The sequence below is a fragment of the Osmia bicornis genome, chromosome 5 (assembly GCF_907164935.1).
Source record: "Osmia bicornis bicornis chromosome 5, iOsmBic2.1, whole genome shotgun sequence".
Lineage (NCBI taxonomy): Eukaryota > Metazoa > Arthropoda > Insecta > Hymenoptera > Megachilidae > Osmia > Osmia bicornis.
This window is the reverse complement of record NC_060220.1, coordinates 1,719,889-1,733,171: the sequence shown is the minus strand read 5'-3', so window position 1 is coordinate 1,733,171 and position 13,283 is coordinate 1,719,889. Positions and strand designations below refer to the sequence as shown.

General features: G+C 27.9%; 4 protein-coding genes and 1 non-coding gene across 13 annotated transcripts; 2 read left to right on the top strand and 3 right to left on the bottom strand.

Moving 5' to 3' along the window:
• Positions 1 to 15: 15 nt before the first annotated feature.
• Positions 16 to 5,521, top strand: LOC114871037 (triokinase/FMN cyclase). The gene is made up of 17 exons (XM_029176420.2): positions 16 to 321; positions 389 to 551; positions 630 to 905; positions 973 to 1,149; positions 1,228 to 1,463; positions 1,532 to 1,573; positions 1,648 to 1,851; positions 1,930 to 2,052; positions 2,108 to 2,380; positions 2,466 to 2,536; positions 3,402 to 3,563; positions 3,648 to 3,753; positions 3,894 to 4,165; positions 4,240 to 4,352; positions 4,440 to 4,769; positions 4,858 to 5,092; positions 5,173 to 5,521. The coding sequence occupies exons 1-17, from the start codon at positions 181 to 183 to the stop codon at positions 5,312 to 5,314; spliced, it is 3,066 nt and encodes a 1,021-aa protein (XP_029032253.1). The 5' UTR covers positions 16 to 180; the 3' UTR covers positions 5,315 to 5,521.
• Positions 5,522 to 5,648: 127 nt separating this feature from the next.
• LOC114871146 (DNA polymerase delta subunit 2-like) lies at positions 5,649 to 8,425 on the top strand. 6 transcript variants are annotated; one of them, XM_029176673.2, is made up of 8 exons: positions 5,649 to 5,784; positions 5,882 to 6,438; positions 6,515 to 6,731; positions 6,793 to 7,027; positions 7,088 to 7,380; positions 7,446 to 8,101; positions 8,204 to 8,264; positions 8,366 to 8,425. In XM_029176673.2, the coding sequence occupies exons 2-6, from the start codon at positions 5,899 to 5,901 to the stop codon at positions 7,577 to 7,579; spliced, it is 1,419 nt and encodes a 472-aa protein (XP_029032506.2). In that variant the 5' UTR covers positions 5,649 to 5,784; positions 5,882 to 5,898; the 3' UTR covers positions 7,580 to 8,101; positions 8,204 to 8,264; positions 8,366 to 8,425. The 6 variants fall into 6 exon arrangements, with proteins under 6 accessions (XP_029032506.2, XP_029032508.2, XP_046141619.1 ...); XM_029176676.2 differs by having other exon boundaries at positions 5,652 to 5,784; positions 5,882 to 6,067; positions 6,134 to 6,438; positions 8,204 to 8,425; XM_029176677.2 differs by having other exon boundaries at positions 5,654 to 5,784; positions 5,882 to 6,067; positions 6,134 to 6,438; positions 7,461 to 8,101; positions 8,204 to 8,425.
• Positions 8,426 to 8,519: 94 nt separating this feature from the next.
• LOC114871151 (protein dimmed-like) lies at positions 8,520 to 10,532 on the bottom strand. 3 transcript variants are annotated; one of them, XM_029176687.2, is made up of 3 exons: positions 9,763 to 10,532; positions 9,275 to 9,676; positions 8,520 to 9,204 (listed from the first exon to the last, which is right to left on the bottom strand). In XM_029176687.2, the coding sequence occupies exons 2-3, from the start codon at positions 9,497 to 9,499 to the stop codon at positions 8,971 to 8,973; spliced, it is 459 nt and encodes a 152-aa protein (XP_029032520.1). In that variant the 5' UTR covers positions 9,500 to 9,676; positions 9,763 to 10,532; the 3' UTR covers positions 8,520 to 8,970. The 3 variants fall into 3 exon arrangements, with proteins under 3 accessions (XP_029032520.1, XP_029032521.1, XP_046141620.1); XM_029176688.2 differs by having other exon boundaries at positions 9,275 to 9,511; XM_046285664.1 differs by having other exon boundaries at positions 9,275 to 10,532.
• An 82-nt stretch (positions 10,533 to 10,614) lies between these two features.
• Positions 10,615 to 13,262, bottom strand: LOC114871148 (2-(3-amino-3-carboxypropyl)histidine synthase subunit 1). 2 transcript variants are annotated; one of them, XM_029176679.1, is made up of 5 exons: positions 13,121 to 13,262; positions 11,813 to 12,137; positions 11,424 to 11,731; positions 10,960 to 11,343; positions 10,615 to 10,878 (listed from the first exon to the last, which is right to left on the bottom strand). In XM_029176679.1, the coding sequence occupies exons 1-5, from the start codon at positions 13,127 to 13,129 to the stop codon at positions 10,648 to 10,650; spliced, it is 1,257 nt and encodes a 418-aa protein (XP_029032512.1). In that variant the 5' UTR covers positions 13,130 to 13,262; the 3' UTR covers positions 10,615 to 10,647. The 2 variants fall into 2 exon arrangements, with proteins under 2 accessions (XP_029032512.1, XP_029032513.1); XM_029176680.1 differs by having other exon boundaries at positions 13,125 to 13,262.
• Trnaq-uug lies at positions 12,593 to 12,664 on the bottom strand. Its single transcript has one exon. It is a non-coding gene; the product is annotated as a tRNA-Gln (tRNA).
• Positions 13,263 to 13,283: the final 21 nt, after the last annotated feature.

Genomic DNA, 13,283 nt, shown 5'->3' with positions numbered 1-13,283 from the left:
TTATTTTTTTTTTATATCTTTCAGAAAGAAAATTTTGTAAATTGTAATGTATAGGTTAGTTATTTGATTAACCTTTTCATTTTATACATAATAAACTGCTAAAACATTTGCCCATATATTTCGAATACTATAAACAGTGTATATAGTCACGTTATTTATGTAATATTTCTACAGAGAATTATGTCTACATTAATACATGATTATACAAATGAAATAATTGGTAAAAGCCTTTTGGGAATGACAAAACTACATAATGGTTTAATTGTATTAGAAAATTGTAATGCAGTGTTACATAAAAATTATACAAATATGACTGGAAAGGTAAGCCATTCTGTATATTTAAGAGAAAACATGTTAATTATAAAGTGGTATGTTATATTGATTGCAGGTAAAGTTAATATCTGGTGGCAAAGTAGAAAATGAATTGACATATACAGGATTTGTAGGTCCTGGCATGTTAACAGCAGCAATTTTAGGAAATACTTTTTGTGCACCTCCAGCTAATGATATCCTGAAAGTTATTGAAGAAGTTGGATTTGATCATTCTTCTGGTAATGAAATGCAAACATCATTGCATCATCTTTGTTTCATATTATAATTTATAATTTATAAATCACATTTATGTATAGGAATATTGTTAATTATTCAAAATGATGCAGAATATATTATTAATTTTACTGCTGCTAAATTACAAGCTGAGGCAAAAGGATATATTGTTAAAATAATTACAATAAAAAATACATCCCATTATTGTGGAAGTACTACTCAGGAGCAAGATTTTTCACCAATAATTTTTGTCTATAAAATAGCAGGAGCTATGTCAGAAGAAGGAAACAATATAAATGAAATCTATTCTGTTTGCAATTCTATTACAAACAATGGAGAAATGACTCTTCTGAAAGCAGGTACTGAGATTATTAAAAATTAATATTAACTTAATGGCATAATATGTAAAAAATACATACTTTCCAGAATATGAAAGGAAAATGTGTAAGGAGTATGAATTAGAAATGTTTTCAAATTTAGCTAAGCAAATACTTGAACCTGTAATAAATATATTGAATTCAGGATCAGAAGGTCAAAGTAATATATGTGAAATGAAAACATTTCATACTGGTCATGAGATTGCAATTATAATAAATAACTTTGGTATTGTAAATGAATCAAATATGTACAAATTTCATTTGCTCATATCAGTATTGTCTGTATCCTTATTTGTTTTTTTAGGTCATAATCAAATAGAGACAAATACCTTTATCTTAGAACTTGTAAAACAAGTAGAAACATATGGATTAAAAACGAAAAGAATATATGTAAAATCATTGATGACTGATGTCAGTGGTTTTCACATTTGTTTATTAAACCTTTCATTTACTAAAGAATTGATTAAGTATTTAGATTTTCCAACATATGCACCTGCATGGCCAAAAGTGTTTACATTTGAAACAATGAACATTAAAAATGTAATAATTTTATATGCCTAATTTATATTCTGACTTAACTATAATTTAAGATTAAAATTAATTTCTAGAACGATACAACACAACTAATTACATCAGAAAAGTATTGTAAGGTAATTAAGTTTTCTTGATTCATTTATATATAATATTATATAAAACTGAATATTGAAATGAGGTCTTAATGCAGGATATCAACACATCTGACATAAATATTCAAGGGCCAATAATTAGTTACGAAACTGCTCAATTATTTTTATCAGTCATATCAATGGCATGTGAAGCAATAATAGCATGCACAAATCAATTAAATAAAATGGATCAACAATTTGGAAATGGGGATTGTGGCACAAGTCTTGCACGTGGAGCTAATGCAATACAACATGCCATTCAGGTTTTATATTATCTAATAAAAAAGATAATAGTAATAATAATAATAATTTAAAAATCTAAATAGAATAACATGTTACAGGAAAATAAAATATTGGGAACAAATGTGTGTGTAACATTTACCCAAATTAGTCAAATTATTGAAAGAACAGTGGGTGGTGTACAAGGAGGACTATACTCTTTATTCTTTCATAATATTGCTAAAGTAAGATATGAATAATCATAAAATTAATTGGCATCATAAAAATATATTTTTTAAGACTTTTTCAGAATATGAAAATGATAAGAAATTAACAGCAGACATGTGGTTACATGCCTTAGGCAAAGCAAAGGACATGATAGAACAACTTGAAATAACTTCTATAAATGATGGAACACTGTTACATGTTTTAACAGAAGTGGAAAATGATTTAGATAATGCATTAAATAGAAACATGAATCCTATTGATGCATTTGCTATGGTTGTAAGAACTGCTGAAAACTTTGCTATAAATACTGTGCATACACAGTCTTCTCATATAAAAAGATACAAAGTATTACAATCTTTTTTTTTATATAAATGAAACTCTAATACTCTTTATTAAACAAAGATGCAAATTTATTTAAAATATGTTACAGGGATTTAAATATCCTAATCCTCAAGCACATGCAGTGGGTATATGGATGAGAGCTGCATATGAAGTTACTAAGTTAAAATTAAATTATCACAGAAAATAAAGATGAATTTATTGCATTCTTTATTTTTAAATAATCTATGTAATATGAAAGTTCATAATACAAGCTTGATAATAGTAATTATACATTATGATTTTTGATTATGTTAAAAATCATTAAAATCGAACATACTAATATTTAAATGGTAATTGATTGTTAGTTTAATATTATTACATATTACATTTTATAATGAACAATTTATTACACTATATAAATATACACAGCTTTGTTTTTACTTGCACGAGGTCGTTGAAAGTTTAAGTGTATGTGTAAATACGATTCATCCAATAAATGATATAAATGTGTGTGCAGATATGTATAAAAGACTATCATAATGTCACGTGCTCCTGGCTTGCCTTCGTTTCTGGCTTATCACGTGAAAAAGCAGAAAAAAGTCAATTTCATTGTTTTTAAAACGTGAACCAAACGTAGACAAATAATATATTCTCGTTGTGTTTTTTTGTTAGCTACACTTTGTGACTGGTACTAAATCCAGAGGTTATGTTCTAAATTATAATTCGAATTCCTATAATTGTTAGACATGTATAATATTTAGACATTATGTTTAAGATTCGAAAATCTTGATATGTTTATATCTACAAAACATATGTATCGAACGTAATAACGATAATAAAGCAATGAAAGTATACAGAGAATAATAAATTTGTAATACTTGCACAAGAAAGTTATATTAACAATGAATGCTGTTATTGCTTTATGTATTTTTTGTGAATCACATGGACCTAAAGTAATATTCACAACTCAAACATATCGTAATTACGATAATCAAAGCACAGAGAAATTAAAATTTTATGGACCAAAAGAGATATTAAGACGAAGTCAAAATATTGTTGAAGATGGACAGTATGAATGCGAAGGATGCCAAAGTATTGGTAATGTGAAATATTTAAGTAATGAACATGAAACCAGGACATCATTTTTATCTGCTCAACAATCATTAACTCAAGATATTTGGTGCCTATTGAAGCACGCATGTTTTAGGTATAATATATAATATTTCATTATTATATGTATTGCACATATCTTTAAGAACTAAAAATTATATTTTAAATTTAATCATTCAAGGAGTTTAAGCTGTGAAGTACATCCTGGTAAAGAAGGTGTTTGCTACTTTGGAGATGAATATAGGGGGCATGTTTTAAGTCATACATTTACATTAAAAGATGCCCAGGTGAATTATGCAACGAAAAAGCATGTTTGGTAGCTATTACAACAAATTATTCAAATCATGTCAATAATTATAATCTTAATACTTAGAAAGTAATAGAAGAAAATTTCATCAATATAAAGAAATCTTTCCTTTCATTCTAGGCAAGAGGTTTTCGCAAATGGTGCAGTTTTATTGTTTTCATGAGGGATAAACAATTTCTGCTAAACATGTGGCCTTTTTTAGTCGACAATTTAAAGGAAGTAATCAGAGAATTACAAGATTTTGCTGAAAAAAAGTATAATGCTGAAGAAGCAAAATGTCCACAAAGAATTGTTCGTCTATCAGCTAACAATGGATCAGGATCATACAATAATTCAAATAAACAACTTAGAACTTTGATCAGTATCACTAATGAAAAACATGTGTTTATAAGGTGTGTTTTATGCTTTTTAAATAAAATATTTAATATTTATGACATGTGATATTAATAAGTTACAAATAAATTAGAATTCACATGTGGCTGGTATGGATTCTTAGTGCAGGAGCAAGACACTTTGTGGAAATTTTTCCCATGAGTTTATTAGATGACGAATTAAACTACAATTTGGAGCATCAGATTGGTCAGTATTATTAAAGATATTCTATTTGAAAGGAAATTATGATTTAAATTTATTTTGTTAAAAAAGAAGAAAACATTATTTTTTTAGAAACCGAAGATGGATTCACTTTAGTAAATGCCAAATTACCTGTAAATTTAAATTTAAATTCTAATGAACAAGAAGTAACGTCTGAATTCTTAGAAGTCTCAGGAAAATCTACTACAGTGATACTTAGAGATTTAAGAATTGTATTAGGAAAAGAGCAGTTTAGACAACTTTTATATTCTAGTTTAACAGGTGTTCAAATTTTGGTAAGAGGTCCAAACATTCAAAGATTGGAATCTTTATATGGACTTAGTTCTCTTATTCCACGTGCATGTAGAAGAATTAAAACTCAAGCAACAGAATATATGGATCCTAATAAGTGTAACTTTATTGGTACTTACATTGTATTTAGGATATAAAATTTAATACTAATTTCAAATTTTCTATTAAATATGAATATGAATTATCCTATTTATTTTAGGTGTGGATACTTCAGTGGCTGTACCTGTACCATGCGCGAATGTGTGTAGATTAGATATCGTATCTAGTGAGCATAAAATTGAAAATTCTAGCTCACATGTTGTCAGATGGACAGGTACATTACCATTAAAGCTCCCAACGTTATTAACAAAGATTGAAAAATCACTGGATAATGAAAAACTTGGAAATTCTACTCTTAAAGCACATTTTGCTGCACTGCAAGAAGAATGGGCAAAGTATAGCGATCAGAAATATTTATAACATTAATCTCTTCTTTCATATTCATAAATCAATATAATTTTTGGTTTAATTATAGCATCGCAAAAGTAGTCCATGCGATGAGAGGTCGTGGGCATAGCGGAGATCTTTCTGGACTTATGCTTAGCTTAGGTGCTGGTCCTCATGATAAAAAATTATTAGACGCTTGGTCAATGGGATTGCCACCAAACCCAGCATAACTTTGTAATCAATCCAAAATGTTTTACGTGTTGTAGAGTATTATTTGGTAACAATTAATTTAATATACGTGTATTCTCTTATTTGTATTTTTAATTTGTTCTTTCAATATTTATATATTCAAGGTTGTGCATTATTTTTATTTGCAATATAGTCAGAAAATAAGGACAAGTATTGATATCAATGTAAAATAAATTATTTCATACGCATTGTTAGTAATTGAATTTTTAATCCATTTTAAATACAATGTTTATATACTAATTTTGAATAGAATCAATTCAAAATTGAAAATAAAACTTAGAGTCTTAAAAAGGTAAATAATTATTTTGCATTTAAATGTTGAATGCTATACATATTTATTGTATTTCAAATCAAGCGCCTATACCTATAAGTTTAAACAATTTTTTATATAGATAAAACTCATCTGAGTCATATTTAAAAGTGGAGTATACTTATACACACAGTCAAGAATGTATGTGCATAAAATATTTTTGTTTTGTTTTTAATATTCCAATGTTTTGCAATTAATGTTAATTTTTTGCAATTGACATAATATATTATATTTGTAGGAAAATCAATTTTTGAAATGGAAGTTGATCCGCCATTAGTATATCGTCGCAAATCATTCGAGTTTCAAGATTTTGGAAAGTTTAAAATCGTTTCAAGGGATTTTAAAACGCAATATTGTAACACATACATTGCACGATTAGCAGCGTTAAGAAAGCATCTTATACAAAAAGCAAAACTCAAATGGGGTGAATTTACAGAGATTACAGTTGTTTATAAATTTCAGGTTATTTTTCTAACTTATGTTATTTCAGCTCAGCACGAAATTATTACGCTCGTAGAACTTTCTGAAAGAAATGAAAGTAAAAATTGTATCTTAATAGGAACATTATATAAACATCAAGAATTAAAGCCGTCAATATTACGCGAACTTAGCGAAGAACTACAATTAGTAACTCAACCAGCTAGGACAAATTATGCATCATCTAAAGATATATTGTATTTGGAAGATGAAGTATTACGTATTAAATTGGTCGGTAATCACGTGAACGTTAAAGATGTAGTTACCGGTGTTATTTGTGCTGTATTGGGGCGGGAATTGGAAAATGGTGCATTTTCAGTAAATATTAATATTATTTTACCACACATTTAAAATAATTTGTCTAGTTCTGATACATAAAGCATACTAATTGCAGGTAATAGATTGGTGTTTACCAGGATGTTGCCCAAAACCATCAACATGTAACCAGTTGCCATCAAGAAAAGGAAAAATTTTAATAATGTCAGGATTAGATTTAGTAAATAATACAGAATCATTAAGTTTAAGTCTCTTATCTGAATGGATAACTGGAATGATCGGTTGTAAGGGAAATCAGGAAGAAGTGGCATCCATTGTGTGTATTATTATAGCAGGTATTTAGTTTGTATTAGGTGTAATAACAATTTGAAGTAATTAATAATCATATTAACTTAGGAAATATCATAAGAGGATCTGTGGAAACTCATAATCATAAAGGATATTTTGAAAATAAAACATACGAGGAAAGTGTGTTCAAAAAAACTGCAATGGCAACTCATAAACTTGACAATTTTCTTTGTCCTATAGTACAAAATTGCCCTGTAATATTAATGCCTGGAGAGTTTGATCCAACATGTCATACAATACCTCAGCAGCCACTTCATCCTTGCATTTTGCCCCAATGTGCTAGGTAATATAACATCTGTGTGTCATAAAACAACAAAATATTTGTTATATTTATACAATTTAGGTTTAAAAGCTTCTATGGAGCAACTAATCCATGGATTGGTAGTATCAACTCTTGTATTGTAGCTGGATCTAGTGGTCAACCTATTACAGATATTATGAAAGTAGCTGATATTGCTAATGTTTCACCATTAACATGGTTGGAACGTACATTAGATTGGCAACATTATGCACCAACTGGGCCAGACACTATTCCAACTTATCCATGCGATGAGGTTGATCCATTTATTATGACAGAGTGTCCTGATGTATATTTTGCTGGTAACATGGATAAATATGATACTAAACTATTCACAGGTAAAAATATTTTTATTTGCTTTTTATTTTTACATTGTCATAAGAAAATAATCTTGATAATATAGAGCATATATCCACAGCAGAGGAAGGACAAATGGTTAGGTTGATATGTGTTCCAAAATTTTCTAAGACACAAACAGTTGTGTTAGTTGATTTAGAGAATTTAAAATCTTGGCCTGTTTCTTTTGCTATTGATTAATTTAATACATTCAATTACTATATCTTAAAATATTGGTACAAACGGGGAACGAAGTATATAATGATGAGTTTGTAAAAGAAATAATGAAAGTTTCTTATATATTATTAACAGAAATTGTACATAGCAAATATATTATTTATTCTATAAATATAATGGATTTACTTGCTTGTATGTACCTTCTTCATATTCAGTAGTTTTTTTTTATGTACTGGGTATAATATTCATCATGACGACCCACGTGGCTGTGCTCTTTGCATGCTCTGGGGTGTCTGGGACCCCTCGAAAACAAAGGCATATCCAGTCTTCTTGTATCTGTAGTCACTGCCTTAAAATTTTTGTTATGGTTTCTTGAGCGGACGAAGTGATTGCATTTTTAGTGAATTAACTGATTATTAACAAATTTCAAGATTTTTTCGGGATTTTCGATAGTGAACAGCTACTGATTTATATACAGTGATCTACTGATGTCAGTATCGGGCATAAATATTTAACTACATACAATACTTCCTGGATCATCCAGAGGTTAGTGTATTATTTTAAAAGAATACAACTTTCGATTTTATCATTTTTCTTACAGTTAGTTGTAAACTACTATGTTTAATTAATATTTAGTATTTTTTGTAGATATGACATGTAACGTAACACAAAGAGAAGTCTACAACGGAAAAATCATTGCAGAATGCCGGTATGACTTCGTGGATTGCCTCCTTTTCTTATATTATATTTATTTCCAATCTAAATAACAATATATTAATGTAATAAATTTCATTATTTTCCTAAATACAGTGGATCTGCAGTGCTTATGCAGATGCTTTAATGGAATAAAAAATCAAATAATATCATAAATGGTAGAAAATGTAAATCAATAATCTAGAATTTACATCAATAAAATTATATTTTAGCTGCTCATGTATATGTATCATAGTATAGGCATTTCCTGCATCAACAGTATTTGATTTAATATTTTGGAACAATATACCATGCATTTCACAATTATAAAATAATTTCAGAAAATATTTTGATATCATATACACATCCACTAACATTAATCTTTTTCAATACTATAATACTATTTTATAATATGAAAATATCAGTATTCTTTGGCACAATAGTTTATATAATCTTTCTAAAATGTATAAATAAATTGAAAAAAAAAGAGGATTTAAATTAAACATTAATTTATAAGTTATATAAGTTACTTTCTTCTTTTTTTTTCAATATATAAATTATATAAAGCTTTGACAAATTCAATCAGAGTACTCTTGAAGTAGTTTTAATATTGAAACCAATTTCGGTGTTAAAAAATAATTTTCATCATTTTATAGGCCTGCATTATTCTTAGAATTGTGTTCTTTCATAAATCTTTGATTCTGATAAAAATTAAAAGTTCCCTAACTACAAGATTTTGAAGGAATTGGAATATTCATATTTAGACAAATATTCATATTTTTGGATGATTCCTGAGATTCTGAAACTTCTATTCGCTGATCTGTAGCTTTTTCTTCATTTCTCATTTCACATATCACATCTGTCAGGGCAACTATATAATTTTTTGCCAGAGTTAATGTTTCAATTTTGGATAACCGTCGTTCCTTAGTTACATGTGGAATTACTTCACGCAATGACTATAAAATGGAATAATTTAAATCTTGTATAATCCTATGTAAAGATGATTGAAAATATTTTTTTTTTTACCTGAAATGCATCATTCAAACTGTGCATTCTCATTCTTTCTCTTTCATTACTCTCCAGTCTTCTAAGAGTTCTCTCTCTAGGTGTTGTTCCTCTAGAGGATTTTGCTAATTTTAATCCAGACTTTTCATTTCGCCTAATATTCCTTCTTACTGTTTTATTAGCCTGCGATTGCTGTTTAGGCCACTTTCCCTCCCACTTATCCCCATTCATTATTTTGGATGTCATTCAAAAATATTCCTTTCAAAATTAATAATACAATTATTATTGTATGAATTAACATTACCGATAGTATCTTCTGCTTTTCTTTTTTTTAAACATAATCAGTAATTTAACTTCATTAGTATTCATAATGAATTTTAAATAATAGATGAAATGATTTAGTAAACAGTATTTCACATCAATCTATGAACAAATATCCTTAATTAAATAAAAAGACAAGTTATTTGATACCAACAAAAATATTGTCAAAATTATGTTTATGTACTTACAGTTTGCTAATGTAATGTTTTACTATTATTTGTTCAGTGAACAAATAACTGCAACAATATTGATATTTCTGAAGTAATACTTGTTTGTTGTGCTTTTCTTCAATATATTTTTCAATAAAATAAAGGAATAACCAACTTATATTGTGTGAAACATTTTAAAATATTTGAACTAACTGCACGCTACCGCGTGTACTTGTTGAGCCACGTTGGAACATCGACTGACGTCGCGATGCCGGGGTGCGGCCGAAACAACCTTCTACCCCTGGGATCTATGCGATCTACCCCGTGACCTTTTCATAATAACATTTCCATAGCATTTTATCTTCCATATTATTCCATTTATATAGTAATTGCTTTATAATAATGATTTTTAAACATTACATATTTAAATTAATTCATCGAAAAACAATATTGATCAAATAATACAACGAAAAATTATCATTGATTATTTGTAATTTATTTAAAAGTTCAGAAATTTAAATCGATAACGATACGTATAAAATATATTTACGTTAAATATGTTTGTTAATATGTAAATTCAAATGCAAACAAAATTTAACGATTTGTAACAATTGTTTTTTTAATCTACACTGCGATCACATATAAAGCTTTATACGTGTGCGCGGCTACAGGTGGGCGTATGACGTAATTCGCCCACGCGGACCCTTGTATCTTTGTATAATCACCCTATCACCGGTTAAAAGCATATAATGTATTTCAATACATCTACATGTTTATTATAAATTACTACGCTTATTATTAAATGTATGAATATTTATTTGCAAAAAATCATTCTAAAAATCATTAAAATAGAATAAGAAAAGGTTTAGGAATTTTTAAATAACAATTTGGTTCATAATAATAGATTAGATTAATTTTTATTATTTATGTTTTATCTTTACATTTACCACAACAAGAATCAATTTGTTTCTCTAAATCACATTCCTTATAGTTAGGAGTCCATGGACCAAGACTAATAGAAGCATAGAAATCCATAGGATATGGTTTCTCACTGTTGTGATTGACCATTTTCAAAGCAACAGCTCCTTCGTATGGTGTAAGAAATGGTTTTTCAAATGCTGTACCCCAATCTATACTCAACCGTGGACACGCGACCTACAACATATGATGTATGATATGGTTACAAATACAATTGTGTCCGTGCATTTATGCAGGTGTAATTTACAATAATATTACCTGTATAAAAGCATCGATACCCTTAAATAATTTAATTTTATCTGGAAATATTTCTGAGAGTAATATAATCACGTATTCTTTTCCTAGTGAATTAATTTTATTTTCTATATTTCTCAGAACATTAATATTTCCTTGTCTTCCTAGAGTTCCAAGTATCAATCCAAATCTACTACTTTCTTTTGCATGTTCGGTCGCCGTTAATCTAGTTTTTAGCATTTCTTCATGATTGTAAAATTCTTGTGTCATTTTTTTTTCGTAAGGATCGTATCGAAATGCTTGTAACTTTGGATTAGCAATCATTGCTGCTTCTAAATGAAATCGACCATCTCCCACATAAATAATTGCATCAACGCATCGAATTTGTGGTGCTGTGCAACCTAAAATCTTTATAAAAATATAAATCTTGTGAAATGTACAATTTAATAATTCTCTATATTCTATAGAGTAATCATAAGCATACGTACCTCACCAGGACTTAATGGTTTACTTTGTGGTATAGATATTTCATAACCATTTTTTCTCATTTCCAGTGCGACTGCTTGTAATGTATTTACAAACTGTATGGTACTCACAAGTGCTATTTTAGTTGTAATTGGTAAGGTAGCTTGTAAACATTCAATACAGTGTAAAGTATCAATTTTGATATTGACAAATACATAAAGTACTTTAATACCAACTGTCTGATCAATCGGTATTAAACATGAATGTCCATAATGAATTAAAAAATCTGCATCTAATGCTTTTGCAGTATAATCATCTATACAGCATGCCCCTATAAATATTTTATTAATTTAATTAAAAATCAAATCCATAGAAACTTATATATTCATCAAACAAAATTATAATTTTTTACCGTAAGTAACATCTCCCATTATAACTGTTTCTGCTTCTGTAAACTCTTCTATTATATCAGCTATAGTTGTAGCATACATTAAAAGTCCTTCGGGCATTTGTAATGCAACTCTTTTTGCTTTTGCCTCTTTAATTCTCCATATTGATTTATGTATCTCAAAATTATAATTAGAAGGTAATGCAGCAATAGCTGCATTTAATAACTGATCATTTAAGATATCTTCAGGGATTTTATTTATCTTGAATGGAGCTTTAAATACTTTGCGAACTGGTTTTGCTTTAACTACCACTACTGAATCACACTCTTCATTCATGATTGCACACTTCTTAAAATAATTTAATAAACAAAAAATAAATTTACGTTTATTTTACAAAATTAAAAACATTTTTAAATAGTGTATACATTGTATTTAAATAATTATTTTACTAATAATGTATTTGCTTTATATACAGTATACAATTATCATAATGTAACATTTTCTGCAATTTTTACCAGTTTTAATAAAAATTTGTGTAATTTATTCATAGAATACTACTTCTTTGCAAATTTCACGAACAAGAGGTTAAAAACCATCTGACTAGCTTTCGAAATTGAAATCAACTAGTGCTGCCCTCTAAATAATTTCAATATTTTTTGTCGTATCAAAATGAGATCTTAAATAATAATAAATAATGGTATTACTATAAAATTGTTATAGTGTTGATCAGTTTTAATAATATATTTTTATTAGAAAAGTAATTGTCTGAAAGGAAGAAAAAAAAAATGAGAACAATCTCTTACAGGTCCCACCGAGATTTGAACTCGGATCGCTGGATTCAAAGTCCAGAGTGCTAACCATTACACCATGGGACCTTTTGTAAAACTTTTTCTATTACTTTGTTTTCGATTTAATAATTATAATATTTATGTGAATATATGTGATATACAAATTTTTATAAAATTATTTATTATATTAACCTAATTTAATTATCTGGATTATAAAACAGCTGTTAAGAAATGTAATATATTACTGCTGTAATCGCTTATATTGTCATCTCTCTGTATAACTTTAATTTTGAAACATAAAATTATTAAACTGTTATAATTACTGAAGATGGTTATTTTAAGATAAATAACACTGTTTGATTATTATATGTATATGTATTTATACATTAATTTGATAAAAAGATCGTCATTTTTATAGAACACAATCGGTATTAAAATGAACTGGTTGCATTAACTTTCTACTATAAAACAATAGTAAAAGGAAATAAAGATTGTCTATTCTTTTTTTCTGAATTTATTATATTGTTGAATATTAGTACATACATACATCATAGCGTTAATTAAAATGTCACTGCCTGGAGTTATGGTCTAGTCGGAATATACATTTTACAGTAGTATTATATTGTAAGTAGAAAGAGAGCAACAGAGAGAATAGAGGCGCAAGAATAGAACTGGGTTTGGCAAGCGTGGTGATTTTACACCTACC